The sequence below is a fragment of the Capra hircus genome, chromosome 19 (assembly GCF_001704415.2).
Source record: "Capra hircus breed San Clemente chromosome 19, ASM170441v1, whole genome shotgun sequence".
In the NCBI taxonomy this organism is placed as follows: domain Eukaryota; kingdom Metazoa; phylum Chordata; class Mammalia; order Artiodactyla; family Bovidae; genus Capra; species Capra hircus.
In genome coordinates this window covers 12,106,698-12,127,235 of record NC_030826.1, presented here as the reverse complement: position 1 = coordinate 12,127,235, position 20,538 = coordinate 12,106,698, and the positions used below count along the sequence as shown (strand labels likewise).

The 20,538-nt window shown below is 37.0% G+C and overlaps 1 protein-coding gene across 1 annotated transcript in view; it reads right to left on the bottom strand.

Annotated features, from left to right (window-relative positions):
* APPBP2 (amyloid beta precursor protein binding protein 2) overlaps window positions 1-20,538 on the bottom strand; it is a 60,148-nt gene that overhangs the window by 26,669 nt on the left and 12,941 nt on the right. The window contains exons 2-4 of the mRNA XM_013971826.2: window positions 14,540-14,628; window positions 12,187-12,338; window positions 8,042-8,165 (exon numbers count right to left, since the gene is read on the bottom strand). Of these exons, the coding sequence (XP_013827280.1) occupies window positions 8,042-8,165; window positions 12,187-12,338; window positions 14,540-14,628 (365 nt within the window). The remainder of the gene's footprint in view (window positions 1-8,041; window positions 8,166-12,186; window positions 12,339-14,539; window positions 14,629-20,538) is intronic.

Genomic DNA, 20,538 nt, shown 5'->3' with positions numbered 1-20,538 from the left:
TAAAGCCAAGACTGGAGGTAAGGCAACCCAGACAGAAGAAATTACAACAGTCCAGGAGGGGAAAAAAAAATCCTTGAGAAAAAAGGACTGGAATAAGAAAATACAGATTTGATAGTTATCCAAATGGCTGAATGAGAAAAAAAAATTAAATTTAGAGAACGAAACATGCTCACCAATCATTTCTACAACACTAGTAACTGCATTTCCAGCAAACTTCACTGTAGGTATTCTCCCTAAAAGTAAGTTTCTGAAAATTAGTAATTGGCATATGATGGGGGTAGCAAATAAGTATTTCATGCTAAAAAAAGCACAGCTGGATATTTCCTCCAGTCTCTGCTGATTATCTATTGAAATAAAAGGGCAAATTCAACTTATGTAGACTCTTCAGGGTCTGTGTGTTCATCTGGGCTTACAATGAGCAGGATGTAGGATCCAAGAAACTTCTGGTGCAACCAAGGATCAAATTCTATCTCAGTGTTCAGCGTAAGGAAAAGACAGGCTCTCAAGGTTCTCCAAACATGGCATAACCATTAAGCACAGTCTTTTAATAGTTTTTTAAGACAGATTTCATTTTTTAGAGCCGTTTTAGGTTCACAGCAAAACTGAGAAGATAAACAGACTTCCCGTATACCCACAGTCCCATAGTATTTTATTTTTATGACAACATAAAATCATAGCTACTTGATCAACAGCTATTATCAAAAGCAACCATTTAATTAGTTAAGTTACTCATTGTTTGAAGTGGAAAATATACAAATCTAAAGGCCACACCACTTCCCTGATAGCTCAGTTGATAAAGAATCCACCTGCAATGCAGAAGACCCCAGTTCGATCCCTGGGTCGGGAAGACCCCCTGGAGAAGGGAAAGGCTACCCACTCCGGTATTCTTGGAGTTCCCTTGTGGCTCAGCTGGTAAAGAATCTGCCTGCAATGCAGGAGACCTGGATTCGATCCCTGGGCTGGGAAGATCCCTGGAGAAAGGAAAGGCTACCCACTCCAGTAGTCTAGCCTGGAGAATTCCATGGACAGTCCATAGGGTCGCAAAAAGTCAGACACGACTGAGCGACTTTCACTTCACAACCCCTGGTCAAAGGCCACTAGTTTATAAATATATTTACTATAAGACTGAGCAAGATAACTAGTTTTAGACAGACATGACCAAAGTATGTTAAGAGTAAACCTGAAGGGAAAAAAAATTCTCTCCCGCTTATCCAAGTGTATTTTTTTATGAATCATCTTGCATTTCTGTAACATTTTCATCACCCCAGACACTCTATAATATACAATAGCTTCCCATTCTCTCTGTACATCCCCCAGCTGCTGGTAACCTCAATCTACTTCTTGTTTCTATAAATTTATCTATTCTAGATATTTAAGTAAAATCATACAATATTTGTGTTTTTGTATCTGTCATATTTCACTTAGAATATTACTTTCAAAACTCACCTATATTGTAGCATATATCAAAATTGGTTGAATACATTTTGCTGTATATCCACAACTGACTCTTGAACAATGTGGAGGTTGGGGGACTGACTCTTTAGGGCAGTAAAAAAAAATCCTCATATAAGTTTACAGTCAGGCCTTTGTATCCACGGATTCAACCAAGAGTAGACAGTGTAGTCTGTATTATGTATGTACTGAAAAAAAAATCTGTGTATTAAGTGGACACTCAACAGTTCAAACCCACGTTGCTCAAGGGTTCTTTTGTCGACGGATACTTGAGTCATTTCTACGTTTTGACCAGTGTGAAACATTCTGCAATGATCACTAGCATATAGGTATCTGTTTGCATCCCAGTTTTCAATTCTTTGGGATATATATACCTAGGGCTGAAACTGCTGGGTTATATGGTACTTTTTGTGCTCATCTTTTAAAGAAACCACCAAACTATTCCACAGCAGCTGCTCCATTTTACATTCTCATTAGCAATGAACAAGGATTCTAGTTTTGCCACATTTTTTAAAAAATTATTTTTAAAATTTTCCTTCTGGTCCTGGACTTTTCTGATTTCTGATTCAGTCAATTTGCTACAGATTTCATTAAGAATTTCTATTTTTCTCTTGGGTCAGTTTAGGTAACTGTGTATTTCTAGGAAATACTTATCTGGTGTGGTTTTAATTTTAAATGGGGGAGCAAAGCTCTGTGAGAGGAGGCAGATACTGCTGGCTCCCTAACCAAGGCATTTTCCTCATCTCATGCTTATTGGTAGAACCCTGATTTTGTGAGGCACTGACTCCTTTCTTGTAGGACTCATGAGTAAATCATTAGTTTAAGCCAATTCTAACATAGCGATCCTATTCAGATTGCCAGTGACTGATTCAGAGGTAAACAAATGATCTAGCTCTGCCTAATGAGACACAAGGGTAGGTCAGCTTGGTGGTTTCCAAGAAAGGCTCTTTTGTCATCACAGATAAAATACAGTCTTTCTTCTGCTGGACAATGTGGAATCTGCATGGGATACCTCAAACCACAGGAGCATTCTTACAACCACTGGAGATAGAGAAGTGAAAAGATGGGGAAAACCTAGTACCCTGATAACCTCTATGAATTCTGAATTAACCTACTTTGGAGATACTCGACTTCTACATATATTTTTAAAATCAAATTGTGTTTTTAGGGTGTACTGCTTACGTGCCTATATGTGTGCATGCTCAGTCAGGTCTGACTCTCTGTGTCCCCATGGACAGTAGCTCGTCAAGCTCTGCTGTCCAAGCCATAGAGGGCTGCTATCTTAACTTGCTATACCTGCGTTTGTGACCTTTTTGTTTGTGGACTGTGCGTTTTATTATCAACATCCTTTTAAATCAACTAATGGGCTTTTTATACCGAATTCTGCTTCTATTGTTGATATTACTGTTTGAGGCTATTTTCTTTTAACAGTATATAGCCGGGTTTCATTTTTTCACCTTCTTGGCAGTCACCGTCTCTAGACAGGGGAATTGAGACCATTTTTTTCCTGTGGTCATGTATGGATGTGAGAGTTGGACTGTGAAGAAGGCTGAGTGCCAAAGAATTGATGCTTTTGAACTGTGGTGTTGGAGAAGACTCTTGAGAGTCCCTGGGACTGCAAGGAGATCCAACCAATCCATTCTGAAGGAGATCAGCTCTGGGATTTCTTTGGAAGGAATGACGCTAAAGCTGAAACTCCAGTACTTTGGCTGCCTCATGTGAAGAGTTGACTCATTGGAAAAGACTCTGATGCTGGGAGGGATCGGGGGCAGGAGGAGAAGGGGACGACAGAGGATGAGATGGCTGGATAGCATCACGGACTCGATGGACAAGAGTCTGAGGGAACTCCGGGAGTTGGTGATGGACAGGGAGACCTGGCATGCTGCAATTCATGGGGTTGCAAAGAGTCGGACACGACTGAGCGACTGAACTGAACATGTACTGTAATGACACTTGTATTTGGTTTTCCCATTTTTCATTTATCAATACTTAGCTATGTCCTCTGTTCTCTTTGCTTATATCTTGCCTGGACAAGTCTTCAATCATTCTTACCACTCCACTCTCAGTATTCTAATTTGGAATGTCTATCATGTTTTTCCATTAATCAATTTATTATATACCCTTCCCTAAGCACTGACAATGTTTGAACATTAAATAATGACAGCCATTCATATTCCCCTCACCAAGATGAGACTTTTATAATACTTCCTTATAGTACTACATTTTTCCAAATACATACTTTTAAAATAGGCTATCATATATGCCCAGTATAAAGCAACCTGAACATATCAACATCAGCCTCCACCTTCCATCCAAAAAGGTTTTCTGCCAACTTGAACATATTAAGTTTTAGGGATATATATGATAAAATTTTGAAATCTCTAATATTTAAATCATCTTTATGTTAAAAATATTTTAAACCTAAATTAAATTTTTTAAACTTCTCTTCCTTGCAATTTATGAAATGTTACCAAACTATTCACATGCATCTTAAAAGATTTATTTTCATCATTAAACTACTTTTTCAATCACCTAACAGTTTTTCAGAGTAAAACATTTTCACTTGTTTGAAAATTAGCACTTTTGAGCCTGGTATAATGTTACTAGAAATTTTATCCAAAGGTACCATCAACCATTTGCAAAGAATTAAGACCTCTGGGCTTTCTCATCCTGCCTAAGACAAGTGGACATCCATAATTTCTGCAACCAAACCACTTAATCCATTACCTTTCAAAGAAATATTCAAGAAGCCAGTTAATAAAGATATCTAACACAACTATAAGGCTATGACTTCCAGAGTAATTTTAAATGTATTAAACTCCAATACTTTCTTTCTTTCTGGCTGCATGGGGTCTTCCTTGTTGCTTGCAGGCTTTCTCTAGTTGCGGTGCGCAGGCGTCTCACTGCAGTGGCTTCTCTCACTGTGGAGCACGGGCTCTAGAGAACACGGGCTTCAGTAGCTGCCTCACATGAACTATAGAGCACAGGCTCTGTAGTTGCGGAGCATGGGCTTAGCTGCCCCAGGGCATGTGGAATCTTCCCAGACCAGGGATCGAACCCATTTCCCCTGCATTGGCAGGCAGATTCTTAACCACCGGACCACCAGGGAAGTTCTTCATTACTTTCTTAAAAAGAAAATTCGGGCAGGTGACCTCTATGAGTTTCCCGATGCTGGCACAGGCTAAGTTTTTAGGTTAACGTTTCTTTCCCAAATAGTATTTTGTTGTTCAAAACAACAGACTTGAAAGAACATCACATAATATGAGGGGCTTCGTAAGGCAACTCTTTTCAATTTTCAGGGGGAAAAAGAAAATCATCTTACATTTAATAGTAGGTGGTAACTGAGAGTTTATTTTCTTATTTTAAAAAATATTTATTTCTTTGGCTATACCAGGTCTTGGTTGAGGCACTCAGATCTTTGATCTTCCTTGTGGCACGCTGGATCTTTCAGTTGCAGCATGTGTAATATATTTCCCAACCAGGGACTGAACCCACACCTCCTGCACTGCGAGCTTGGAGTCTTAGCCACTGAACCACTAGGGTTTTTCATTTCTATAATTTCCTTTTCATTTCCAGTTTGAAAAAAAAAAATCCTTATATAAGACATATTACAAATTTATAATTTGTTCTTCATGCTCTTTCTACTCCATTATGTCTGGTATATATTACAATACTATTTATCACTGTTTCTACACTATCTTCCCCTACCTTGAGATCTGCTATTACTGAACTTTTATCTGGTTAGAGAAATTTCTTGACTATTTTCCTTAGAAAAAAACCATGGAGGTATACTTGGTCTCTATACACTTGAAAAATTTTAATTTTATCCTAAATGTTATATAGTATTTTCAGAGTAATTGAGATACTGCTATTGTCTCCTAGCTTCTAATTTCTACTTATTCTTAGATTTTAAGAAATTCATATTCCTAGGGCTCAGGGTTCTTTCTTCAATCTAGATTCAAGTCTTTTCCTCTCGGTCTGGCAAGTTCAATTTTTCACTTAAAATCCCCAAAATATACCAAAATAATAACTGGTTATTTCTGGGCAGCAGAGTTACAGATCATACTTATTTTCTTCTTCATAGCTTTTTGAATGGTTTCGATTTGTTTGGTAATTGACACATGCATACACAGAACAAAGATATTAAATAGAAAAAATTAAAGTAAAAGAAACTAAGTCGTGTCTTCAAGGAAAAAAACAAAGACCGAGAAATGGTACCAGGTTTAACAAGATGATTCTCCAACATCTGTTCTATACTGCTTCTATTCCATCCTGATTAGAAACTGATTTTGTGCTATTAAATTTAAAAACACACTCTTAGATTAGGCTCAAAACTCCTTGGGCTGGCTAAAGGATTTCATTAGCATCTGTTCTCCAAAACAGAGTCTTCCCAACTCAAAAGCTAAGAATAATTTAATCTTTATTTCAAACACTACTACTATAATACTAAAAATTTTACTTATGTCTATCATGACCAAGAATTAATCAAGTATAGCTGTGCAGAAGCCAATTTTATTCTGAAATTTCAAATTCTTAAGAACAAGATGTCTAGATATACAGGCAGTAAGCTAGTATTATAAATAGCTGTTTCTTGGCACAGGTATTTTTCTATTCATATGGACTTGTTCTAAAGACAGCCAAAACAGTAACTGAATTTACAGAAACCTATCCAATATTTTCCCCTCTCCCCATTCCTTAATGTAGACCCATGAGTCCATTTGGAGCAGTAAAATGTACAGTTAAAAACGTTCTGCTCCCCAGACCACGTTATACTGGTTGGAGGATATGCAGAGTCTGTCCCAGCTTTCTAGTTTCGAAGAGAGGTAAGCAAAGAAGACAGGCCTAGGCTTCTGGGAAAACTATTTTTTCTGTCTGAAAAAAAGAACTCAGCTGGCATGAGCCTTTTGCCCTTCTCCTTGCCTGTAACATTTACAAACATAATGAGCTACATGCTAAAGTTGATAAAAAACAGCAAAGAGAAGAGGAGCCCTAGTCCGGGGAGAAAACAAAATCTTTTGGTTATATCGATGTAAAATTTATATAAGAGCCTTAAAATCAGACAGACAGGAGAAATGTTAGATATCCAGAAGAAATAAATCTGACTTCGTGAGTAAAAAGCAAGCATATATAAGAAGAAAATGTTATGCCTGTAGGTCAAAAGACTGCCTGCTATGAAAGAGGAATCTACAATGACATCATACAAAATGGATTTTTTAAATTCTAAGTTAACTAGTTCATACACAAAGAAACATTTAGCTAGCCCCTAAAATCCCATATAGTCTAGTCTCCTACTCCTAGGACAGGCAGAAGTAGAGAGGAAAGATGACACAGATTATTTTTTATCAGTACTACAAAATATAGGCCCAATAACCAATCCCTTTATAGCTTCTGCACACAATTATTATTATTATTATTATTGGGGCTTCCCTGGTGGCTCAGGTGGTAAAGAATCCGCCTGCAATGCTGGAGACTAGAGTTTGATCCCTGGGTCAGGAAGATTCCTCTGAAGAAGGGAATGGCTACCCACTCCAGTATTCTTGCCTGGAGAACTCCATGGAGAGAACAACTTGGTGGGCTACATTGCAATTATTACTATAATTTATCATAAAATATCTCTGGGCAATTGTCCTAAGCTTCTAAAATATTATTTATAACTAAGTTTCCACATTATAAAATTAACTTCAGGATTTGAAGTTTTGTCTAACACAAGTGAGCCCTGTATAAAACAGTATAATAACCTCAAAAGACTGAGCAGAGAGCATTAGTAAATGTTAATATAAATCAACAATGGTTTTATGTGAAAGAACCTATATTCTAACTCTCAAGAGGTTCAGATTTAATTAACTCATTTCTAAGATACACAAGAAATTTCATCACTTATTCAGTAAAAATATAATAAATTCAGTAAATTGACCAGACTCTGGTTAACTTATGACAAAGAACTTCTTCATTCTTTTTTAAACTTTATTTCAACTTTCCAGTTTTATATATAAAAAAAATTATTTTAAAGAAATGTCAAATCAAATTGGGGGTGGGGGACACAGAGAAAACCTACATGAAAACAGCTAAAACTAAATGCTACATGTACAAAAAAATAAAGATCATAAAAGCAGAGTACTTCTGAATTTGCTTGCCTTTAAGTATATCTGTAAAAAAATGAATTTTCAAGAAGTTATTTATAAGTAAAATATTAATTGGGTTATGTACGATTCCAGAAATGTAAACAAACATTTCTGTTTGTTACAAGCAAACAAAAAAACACCCAAGAAAAAAGTATATTTCTTCTCCAAGCATCCAGTGCCTAGTACAGCATTCTATAAATATTTATTGAATGAATTAACAAACAAGATCTATGACAAAGAAAAAAGATATATATAAAACACAGTCTGGTTCATAATACTTCAATCTAAGCTGTCTGTAGCAAGATAACTCTATTTTGGAGATGAGAGACAGGAGGCCAGACCAGTGAAACTGACACATGAATGTCATCTCAGAAGGTTAACCAAATGTTGGAGTTCGTTAGATCAGCTGGAACTAGAAAAGCCACCAGCACCATGACAGCATGTAATACAGGACCGCTCCAGCTTACCTCACGCAACACTCGACTGCACGAAACCAATGAGGCATCTCATCATGTAGAGTACACAACTGAAGGCAAGACAGAAAAACCTTCTCGGCATCACTGTACCAGCCTGCATCTGAAAGAAAGCCACCTGAAGGACAAGAGAAACCAAAATCTTCAGATAATTTAAATCACCTGAAAGCATGCTTACCATGAACATTATCTAAAATAGAAAAAACCTCTGTGTTTTCTAGTCCAAAACAAAGACACTGACTATGAAATTTAAAAAAAACTTTCAAACAAACTAGCGGCATTAGATCCAAGTTGACACCCTGATTAGGAATCAAGAGTTTTAACCCTCTAAAAATATTCCACTGAGAGCTGACATTTTCCAGTTAATTAGCCACTATATTTAGTGATTTTTCTAACATTTTCATCATGCAGGTTAACGTTAATTTTTCAATCAAATAAATTTCATCTTCTTACAATAAAGCGCATTTCAGAGGACACACAGATTAAAAGAAACAGTAGTGCTAGATCATCTCAATTTTTTTTTTTTAACAAAAAATCAAATTGCTGTCCTTCAACAGTCCTAATGCACTGAGCATCTGGGCATCACTTCCTTAGAATACTGTCGTTCTTTTTTGAGGCTCATGACCCCCTCCTAGTGGTTTCATACATTTTTTGATAGTGCCAACTAGTCTTAATAGTGTCAATAGGAGCTGGGTTGAAGAAAAAATATTTTGCTCAGTCTGGTGTTTTATGTTTAATTGTGTATAATGAAACAAATATTTTAAATGGAGAGAAGTGTGCTTTAGAATACTTCTTCCCCTAAATATGATTATTATTTTAGGGTGCTCACTAAATGACTGGATTAATGAGATTATAAATATTCGTATTAAGCAATCTCCTACTCATCCTCTCAACATACTGGGCATTGTGCTGGTTATGAGGCTATCATGGTTTTCAGCTTCTAGGCTGTCTGATGATGCAGGGCTAGGACTCTATCATCACATTTCTCCTTTGCCAGCTGGCTCCCTGGTAGTCTCTAAAAAGAAGGCCTTAGAGAGAAGGCTGCGAGGCTGCAGGAGTAAGAGACACCCCCAGTGCCTTCCGGTTTCTGCCAGGAAGGGCTCTGCTGACAGTGCCCAAAGGTAATGCTTCTTTACTCCGGCAGTGCAATTCACCTCTGTAAATCAATTCCAGTTGCAGCTTTCCAACACTTACAGACCCAGATTCACAGGATCCCATCAAAGAACTAGTCACTGAGGTGCCCCTCCTAGAGGTCAAGATTCTAGACCCACGGGCCCTCTTCTCAGAACTCTGAGGCACTCATACCAGTGAAGCAGGATCCCAGCTTTGCGATGACCATGCGGCTTGTGGGATCTCAAGTTTAAAAACCTTTGAACTGTATACTTTGGGTAAACTGCATGGCCCGTGAAGTACATCTCAATAAAGCTGCAATTTTTAAAAAAGTATACATCACATAGACTTCTGGTGTGAAGTTTTTTCACTGTTTCAGTAATTTCAGGATCAAGACTGATAATATAGTTGTTCAATCTGGCTCCTTACAGAGGGCAGACTGGTATGAGTGTAGAGACAACAGAAGAGCTCAGTGAATATTAGCCTTCCTGCCTTTCATCTTCCTTGATACTAAATATCTCCCACACAGATTTTTACATGACCATCTAGGACTAAATGGACATCAATATTAACATTCATCAGGATCACAAACACTCTACTGTTAACAGACATTCTTAAGTCATAATTCTGTGTTGCAATTTATAGTCCATGGGACTATCAAAGGATAAATGTGGAAAATTCTTTTCGGAAAAGAATGTCGAGTTCTTCCAGCAAACTGTCTATGATCACTACAAAAAATTTTCTCTAATATTGAAGGAAATGATCATGAAAACTTGTTGGTGAAGAATATATGTGGACGTGCGAGAGACACACACGTATTAATGAGATAATTTAACATGATAGTTAAAAATGAATGGTAGATATATGCAAGATAGATGACCAGGGCAAGTTTGATGTATGAAGCAGGAAACTTTGGATGTACTTTGGATGTACGAGCATCCAAAGTTGGTGCTCTGCGACAACCCAGAGGGATGGAGGAGGGGAGGGAGGTTCAGGACGGGGTGGGGGACGACACATGTATACCTGTGGCAGATTCATGTTGATGTATGGCAAAAACCATCACAATATTGTAAAGCAATTATCCTCCAATTAAAATAAATAAATAATTTTTCTTAAAAAGAATGGTAGAATGTGATGATGGGACAGTCCTGTATCCTGATGGTAATGGTGGTTATATGAATACTTACATGGTATCAACTGCGTAGAAAAAGCATACACGACAACTCAAAAATCAAACACTCCAATAAAAATGGGCAGAGGACCTGAACAGACATTTTCCCAAAAGACTTACAGATGACCAACAGATACATGAAAAGATGCTTCTCATCACTAATTATCAGGGAAATGCATATCAAAACCACAATGAGATATCACCTCCTACCTGTCAGGATGGCTATTACCACAAAACAACAATTAACAAGTATTCATGAGGATGATCCTCCTGCACTGTTTGTAGGATTGTAAACTGGCACAGCTACTATGGAAAACAATACGGAGGTTGCTCAAAAAATAACAAATAGAATTGCTGTATGATCCAGCAGTCTCACTTCTTAGTATTTACCCAAAAAAAGGCAAAAACACTAAAAGATACATGCACCCCAATGTTCACTGCAGCATTATTTATAATAGCCAAGATATGGAAGCAACCTAAATATCCATCAATAGATGAATGGATAAAAAAAGTTTGAGATACATTTATACACACACACAGTACAGTACTACCCAATCACAATTTTTTAAAAAAGGAGAAATCTTGCAACAACACAGATAAATCTAAAGGGTATCACGCTAAATGAATTAAGTCAGAGAAAGAAAAATATCATATTATCTCACTTATATGTAGAATCTAAAACCAAAACAAAATGAAAATAGTCATAAATACACCAACCGAACAGCTGGTTGCCAGAGAAAGGAGGTGGGGATGGGGTGAAATAGGTGAAGGGGATTAAGAGGTATGAATCTCCAGTTAGAAAATAAATAAGCCATAGGAATATAATATACAGCCTAAGAAACATGGTCAATATTATTGTAATAACTTTGTATGGGGACTATACTTGTCATGCAATCATTTCATAATGCATACCAAATTCCAAATCATTGTGCAGTGTGCCTGAAACCAACATATTATTGTAGGTCAACTACATTTAAATTAAACACACACACACAAATGAGTATATATAAAAACCAACGAATGTTAAATATTGGATTGGTCAGAAAGTTCCTTTGAGTATTTCTGTAAGATGTTATGGAAAAACTCGGACAAACTTTTGGTCGACCTAATAGGTTTGTAGTCTAGGTAAAACTATTAAACCAGTATCAATTTCCTGGTTTTGATACCGTCAGTGAATCCACAATCATTTCAAAGTAAATATTTGACACAAAAGGGTAGCAATAACTTCAATAATAAGTGCCTGAAACATATTTACCTATGTAAATAATTTATAAAAGTTGTATTAAAATGTTATGCAAAAGTTAAACAATATTTTTCTGTACGTGTAGCATAAAAATCTTTTTAGAATCCTTTTCCATTTATGTTTTCAATATTTTTGAATATGCCCATGAGGAATGTAGATTTACCCTCATTTTAGAGATGGGAAAACTCAGGTCCCAAAAGAACTTTGTCCCATGTCACAGCTGTGAAAGAGGTTGGCAGCAGTTTGACACAGTAGGAAGGTAAGTGGTATGGAATCACAAACCCACAGGGTTCTAAACTTAGCTCCATTACTATGTGACTTGAGCAAATTACTCAACTTTTCTGAGTCTAATTCCTCATTTGTAAAATGCTATTAATACCATCACATCACTGGAATTTCATGAGGATTTTTTCTGAAAGATAGTATTTAAATGCATAATATAGTCCTTAGCACAAAGTTAATGTTCAATGTATCACACCTAGTTCTTCTGATGTTTTTCTCATAACCTCCTTATGTTGACTTTGGGAATGCACTGGGAGAATCCTTTAATGCCAGCAGGTTTAATTCTGAGTCATGTCACAGGACAAAACACTCCTCTATTTCACCATTACCTACCTAAGACAAAGCCAACCTGAATGGCTTTCTCCTTTACTGCGGCATCTGATTCTGCAATGTAAGAGCACCGTCTACTGAATGAATAGGCTAAGACTGAAGCAACTTTCACACCATGATCCATCAAAGCCTGGAAACAATGATGAAGCAAATGCCTGAAAGGGAAGGAAAAGGTCATTATTTTTATTATAAAGGTAACATATTTTGTCCTTTTAGAAAACACTTACTTGCCTTTTTGAAGTAATAATACCATTATTTTCAAAGATGGGATAAGATAAAAAGCAGCTTTTTGCCTGTTATGCCATAATAATTCAGTTAGCCTAATATTTTTTACTCAGTGGATCCAGTGATGCTCTATGTGTACACTGATGACTGTGAAGGATAAAATGAATATAAATTTAAAAACAAATTATCTTGTAGTTCAACAATGACCCAATTTAAAAATGGGCACTAGATTTTAATAGAGATTTCCAATGGCCAATAACCACAAGAAAAGATGCTCAGTATCATTAGTCATTAGGGAAATGCGAATCAACTCACAAATGAGATACCACTTCACACCATCTAAGTTGGCTATAATACTACTTACAAAAAAAGTGATGGCAAGGATATGGAAAAATTTGAACCTTCATACATGGGTGCATGTATGTGTATTGTCATATCAGTTGTGTCCAACTCTTGCGACTCTATGGACTGTAGCCCACCAGGCTCCTCTGTCCATGGGATTCTCCAGGCAAGAATACTGGAGTGGGTTGCCATGCCCTCCTCCAGGGGATCTTCCTGACCCAGGGATCAAACTTGGCTCTCTTGCATTGGCAGGTGGGTTCTTTACCACTAGCGCCACCTGGGAAGCCCTCATACATGGTAGCAGGGACATAAAATGGCGCAGCTGTCACAGAAAACAATTCAGGGGTTACTCAACCTAATTACATATGCACACTACAGAACGTTATGTCCACACAAAGTCTTGTCCGTGAGCACTCACAGCAGCATTATTCATAATAGCCAAAAAGTAGAAACAACCCAAATGCTCATCAACAGATGACTAAATAACCAAAACACAGTCTATCCATATGATGGAAAATTATTCATAAAAAGGAATGAAGTACTGAAACAACCATCACGAATGAATCTCAAAAACACTGTAAGCAGAACTCAGTCACAAAAGAGCATATATTACATGATTCCATTTAAATGACATGTCTAGAATACATACATCCAGAGACAGAAAGTAGATTATGGGTAGGCCAGGGACTAGGGCTAAGGGGAAACAGAGAGTGACTGTTAATGGGTACCAGGTTTCTTTTTGGGATGATGGAAATGTTCCAGAATTAGACGGTGGTGATAGCTGCAAAAACTTGTGAAAATACTAAAAACCACTGAACTGTACAATTCAAAATGGTGAGTTTATGGTATGTGAATCATCTCAATAAAAAAACTGTTTTAAAACTGTAAATAACCAAGTCACTGCTTTGGATAAAGGGGAGGAAAAGTCAAACTACATGCTTTTAGTTTCACAAATACATTAAACACTTACCAAGGGATTTGGACTTGGTGAAAGATAACCTGAGAGATGAAAGAGAGGTAGTCCACTAAATCTTTACAATGGCCATCTTTAGAACTGCACATAGAAATTCAAATCCCAGAAAACTAACCTCTTCTTAAAGAATTTTTTAGGAAAGTTTTCCTATAGCCTTCTTGTCCCAAAATGAAGTTCTCATCTGTTATTTTTCTACAGATTAATTTTAATTAATCAACTAACCAAGAAATTTCTGTTAGGCTAAGTACACAGGCCCCATTCCCAAGGCATCCCTGAACAGTGCAATCATGTGATTTACTTGTTGATTACTATATCATCCTTTTCTAAAATACAAATCCCATGAGGAAGAGACCTTGAGGAACTTACTCCCTGCTGTAACCCCAACATCTAAAACAATATCTGACACATACAGGGATTCTAACAAGTATTTACTTAATTTTTTGAACAAATGAAACAACTTGCCAACGTTCATACTAGAGATTATAGAGTGTTTTGTAAAACTATATTCTTATCTTCCTAGACATGTAGGTTAGGAAAAAGAAACGGCACTTAAATTTAGGGAAGAATAACAGCAAGAACAATCAAAGGCCATGTCACCTACACCTACATTTAACTCCTACCACATAATAGCCAGAACATGGAAGATGAATTCATTCTTTGTTTTTTGAACACAGAAAGCAAGGGTGATATTGATGGTTTCAAAACAAAATGAATGCACTTAAAGCTACTGAATTGTAATCTTAAAAAATGATCACAATGGTAAAATTCAGAATATGTATAGTATAGTTTACCATAAGTGTTATGAAATGAATTTACCTTTTATCCAAAGCTCTCAATACTTTACCAAAAACTTCCAATTCACAAAATTCACTGCCCAGTTGACACAAGCGTCCCTGTTGGTATAGCTGAAATTAAAAACAAACAAAAAATAAATCACTGAATAAAATTTAATGCCAATTTCTGCTTTAATGATACTTATGAATGTAATTTCATGGACTTAATATTTCATGAATTATGAATACTGCTCAAAGTTACAATTACACAGTAATATCAGAAAAGATGCTTATGCTATGAGAAATGTAATGCCAAATTAACAAATCTCTGTAATTCACATAAAACATTTTAACAGTCATATAAAATAGCTAGATATTAATATTTATAAAAGAGTATCTGGTAAATACTAAGTAACAATAAGTGCTATATATTGTAATTATCTATTAAACATTAAAACAGTTATAGTCAAGAAACTTAACTTTTTTCCTTAAAACTGGATAAAGTAAAATTATCAAAATAATAGCAAAGATAATGTTCCGAAGCCAGAACTAGGCACTGTGCCCCATTAAAGGCTCTTCAGAACACAAGACTCTCAGATCAGTACTGGGCACGAAACTTCACAAGCAGACTCACAGTACATCACGTCTAAAGCAATCTAGTAAGGCACAACTTCTAATCATGTCACTCATTCATTCCTTTTGCCTGACTTTCTAAAACTTCCATTTAAAACAGTGTTTAAATAAATGTCTTAAATGTTTATCCCAAATAATACATACACACAGTTAAAAAAATACTACTGCCCCTCTTTCCCGTGCCTCAACTTCACCATATGTTACTCAATTTTTATTTGCTATACAGCGCCTTATGGAAGGCAGAGATTTTGCTCCATCAACTCACTTTTTACATTATGAGCACTTAACACTTAGCTCATCTGACAAAAACATGGGTTTCAGAAAGAGGACATACTCCTGAATTCACTTGCCAAATAGGCTAGTTAACTTTGCACAGGGAAAACATACTACAAACTCAGGGATAAATCACTAGTCATGATGGGGGTGGAGAGTGTGTGTGTGTTGGTGTGGGGATGTATGGGGTGTGTATGTGTTAGTCCCTCAGACGTGTCTGACTCTTTGCAACTCCACAGATTGGGGCCCACCAGGCTCCCCCATCCATGGGAATTTCCAGGCAAGAATACTGGAGTGGGTTGCCATTCCCTCTTCAGGGCATCTTTCCAACCCAGGGATCAAGCCCTGGTCTCCTGCCCTGCAGGCAGACTCTTTACTGTCTGAGCCACTAGGGAAGACTGCCAGGTCATATTAGGTAGATCTAGGACTACCATTAGGACTACTATTAGGTAGATATAGGATTAGGAGAAGGCAATGGCACCCCACTCTAGTACTCTTGCCTGGAAAATCCCATGGACAGAGGAGCCTGGTAGGCTGCAGTCCATGGGGTTGCTCTTTCACTCTTCACTTTCATGTACTGGAGAAGGAAATGGCAACCCACTCCAGTGTTCTTGCCTGGAGAATCCCAGGGATGGGGGAGCCTGATGGGCTGCCGTCTGTGGGGTCGCACAGAGTCGGACACGACTGAAGCGACTTAGCAGCAGCATAGGACTACCATGTAACAATGATCATTTTGCAGGGACTTCCCTGGTGGTCCAGTGGTTGGAATCCTCCTTCCAATGCTGGGGATGAGGTTTGAACCCTCGTCAGGGAACCAAGATCCCACATGCTGCAGGGCAACTAAGCCCACACCACAACTACTGAGCCTGCATGCTCCAGAGCCCATGTTTCCCAGGAAAAGGCCACATAAAACAACCGAGACTCATCACAGCACACACGTCCCCTCGTCCTGCCCCAAAGACTTCTGTGAACCATCCGTGATGACTGCTGTCGGGGAGGAGAGGGTAAGAACCACCTTCCACATGCTCAGGAAGGGGAGGCAGAAATGTTACCTTCACACAGTAGTTGGGAACTCATATTAAGCATAAACCTTCATAAGGAAAGATTTGCTATTTTTGGAGATGATTACATTTTCTGTGGTAAAAATAAATAATAAAAGAGCTTCTGGGAATGCCTATGATAAAATTCACTACCATCACATACATCTTCACTATTAACCAACAAAGGAACAACTCAGGAAAAATAAAGCTGAGAATTTATAATCAAACCCCTATTTTGGGACTTACCAGTATGATAAATTTCTGATTTGGGACAGAAAAATAAATGCAGTTAACAAAATACATACATATACATACTTCAAAAAGAGTTTAGGAGCAAAAAAACCTTTCGTTTCTTATCAAAATAAGCCATTAGTAAACTTAATGCTTAGAATTCCTTTTGTAAAATGTAAGAAATGAAAGTTATACCACTTTTTGGCCTGTATTCACTAGTCAAATAAAACAATTAAACTATATGTTCTATAACTCAATATCCCTTTAATACTGAAAATTTCCTAACAAATGGGGTTTGAAGGAAAGCTGTAAGCTTAGTTACCATTTTAAATATATTAAAACTACGCCTATTAATAAACACAAGCTTTTTTTTTTTAATCTCTCAGCAGTTCACTTTTTCTAGCTACAAATGGGTCCACATTTAAATTGGGTGTAAAGAATAGTGAGTGATTTAACTGTTTCAAATCATCCAATCATCTTTTCATGCACAGCACCTATACTTCAGTTAAAAAAAACACACCTTATCAGGCTTCTCCCCCAAAATGCAAATTTATACATTATATGAATAATGTAGGAGTTTTGACTACCAATCCAAAATAAACAGCATTTACTGTGCCAGGTACTGGCACAGTACTAAGCACTTTTCCTAAGCAACTCATTCTGTCCTTCCACAGATAAGGAAACTGAGGCATATAAAGTTAAATAACTTGCTCAAAATCATACAATTAAGAAGAAGTAGGGTGACAATCTGGCTCCAGGCAGTCTGTCTTTACATCCATGTTCTTCATAACTTACACTATAATACTTCTCAAAGGTATTATTATATCAGGAGGTAAGAAAAAGTATAAAACAAGCAATTTAAACAATTTTAAAAGAAATAATAGAAGATTAATCCCTTCATAGATTCATATATCTTATAGAGTAGAGCTAAGAAGAAACAAAACTGAGGCTCTAGGTTCTTTGATAATGATTCTTACATCAGATATTTTAAAATTTGACTTATTTTAGTTCATTATTACATAATATGTTTCAATATTAAATTCTGCACCCACTGAGTAAGGAGGTTATTAAAGGACTAGTAACTACTTTTAGCTATTGATACCTTAAAGAAAATAAGAAAGAACAAGTTTATTTTTTAGATGTAAACTACCTCCCAACAGATATGAAAACAGACAATAAAAATACAACTAAAACAATACTGTAAAAGTATGAAGATAGACCAATCAATGGAACAAAATGCAGAGTTCAAAAGCAGATCTTAGTATACATAAAAACTTAACATTTGATAAAGGGAGCATTTTAAAATCATTAGAAGAAAAAAACAGTTAATAAAGAATGCATAAAAATGGAGAAACAAAGTAAGGTACCTCCTGATAGAACAAAAATAAATCCCAGTCTTATCAAAGTTCTAAATATTAATATTAAACAAGTAACATTCATGTTAAAAACCTTGTAATACTGCCCTTCTAAAAGCAGTATATACTACAGGCAAAATCATAAAGGAAGAAGAGATATGTGATTTCATATACACCGAAAATGTCCATGAATATAAAATACTGTAAACAAAAATTAGAAATATAACAAAGGTAAAATATTAGGAACGCTTATATAGGATTTAATATCTTGAATACATAAAGAGGTGAAACTCCTGGTGATGTTTCAGAAGCAAGGGCTTTCAGACACTAAACATTTTTCCTATAAAAACTGAGGGTAGCTATTGCAAGGGTAATGCAAGCAGCCTCAAACCCAGAGAACTCTTTGGAAGATAAAGATGGAGATGAAAGCCTTCCTTAGCCCAAGACATTCTGAACTGACATATCTGCTTTCTCAGCCAATCCAAAATTACCAGGCTGAGTGAACAGTTTAGTGTTAATATCAAATTAGCAAACAACATAGGCTAATTCCCAACAACAAAAACTTCAGAAAAGTTTAGAAAAAGACATAAAAGAAACAGCCCAAAACTATGGTCTAAGAATAACTACGAAGTCACAAACACACCCACCCACACATACTCTCTGCAACTCATGCATCTCACTCACGTTTGGAACAATTACCCCTCTCCTTCAGTCCCCGAAGAACTGCTGATAGTGCGCTTATGGTAGAAGCACCAAGCGGAAGGAAATAAGAGAGAAGGCAGGGTGCAACAACCCAATAACCCATGAGCATCTGTGGTACAGGATTTATATTTCACATATTTTACCAGATTACCGCAAATGTTTCATAAAACTAGTCTTTCCATCAAACCAGTCAATCCTGAGGGAAATCAGTCCTGAATATTCATTGGAAGGGCTGATGCTGAAGCTCCAGTTCTTTGGCCACCTGATGTGAAGACCTGACTCACTGGAAAAGACCCTGATGCTGGGAAAGACTGAAGGCAGGAGGAGGGGACGACAGAGGACGAGACAGTTGGATGGCATCACCAACTCAATGGACACAAGTTTGAGCAAGCTCCGGGATTGGTGGACTGGAAAGCCTGGCGTGCTGCAGTCCATGGGGTTGCAAAGAGTCAAACATGACTGAGCGACTGAACTGGACTGTCTTTCCATTATCATTCTTGTTCTCCTCTAGTCAATGTCCACATAGCAGGCAGAACAAACTTTTGAAAAAGTGAATCATTTCATGCCATTACTGTTTAAAAGCATGCACCTTCAATGTGTACGTAATCCAAAATTGTTAATGTGGTCTACGAGTCTCTAAAAGTCATCTAACTCCTAGACCTCATCTTTCACCATTCTTTCTCCCTGATCCCCTACACGTTTCTGCCACACTAACCTTTCAGTTCTATTCCACCTCCTGACTTTGTACACAAACCTGCTGCCTGCACATGAGACACTGATGCGACGATTCCTCATTTGGTTAATCTGTAACCATCCTATTGGCCTCAGCTAACACCTCACTTTTTCAGAGACCTTCCCTGGACTCCCCAAACTAAGCTCTGTTCCCTGTTATAACATGTGTTTTTCTTCCACAGGTGCACCAAGGCATGCATACACACATTCACTTAAGTGATAATTTGTTAAACATGTCATTCCATTACAGTCTACACTCTGACCCCTTTCACCACTATATTCTCAATGCCCAATACAATGCCTAGGAATAGACATATATTCAATATTATCTGAATGCAAAATCCAAACTGGTAGTAATCTACTCTGGGTAGAACTCAGAACCTTAGAGGAAACAAACAAACAAACAAATTAAAACATACCCTCTACCTCTGGAGCTTATCATTTAGAGAATAAAGTATTCAATACTGCTATTCTATAATTTTTTATTGAAATTGCCCAAATTCATCTGATGAATCTGACATTAAGGGAAAAACCCTGATTTGACAGTTATTTACTGTCTCCTCAATCAGACTGTAAGCATCTTAAAGCGACATCTACTAGGTTCCCCTGTCCTGTCCTCTACTGTACCGACACACCATGCCCATACAATAAACTCTGAGAACAAATCTGAATGCAAACTTAATAAACTACAGTGAAGAACATAAGGTGCCACTATCTGAATGTAAAAATCAAGAACAAATTGTAATAGCTGCTTAAATTTATAGACAAAAATAGGTGTTCCCTAATTTGACATCTGCTCTTTTACCAAGTACCTGGTGCATTCATTGTATTAAACGCTCAGCTTACTGAACTTGTTTAACCTTTGTAATTTTCCTATCAAAATCAAGATTATTATAGCTAGGAACATTCTACTTTTTAAAATTAACTTAATAAATATCACGAACATTTGTGTAAGGCAGATTGTCCTAGGTTTGGAGAATATAGTGGTGACTATGATCACCACTGGAATACAAAGACAGTGAGAATTGTTTTGTGAGTTCAGGGACTTCCCTGATGGTCCAGTGATTAAGACTCTG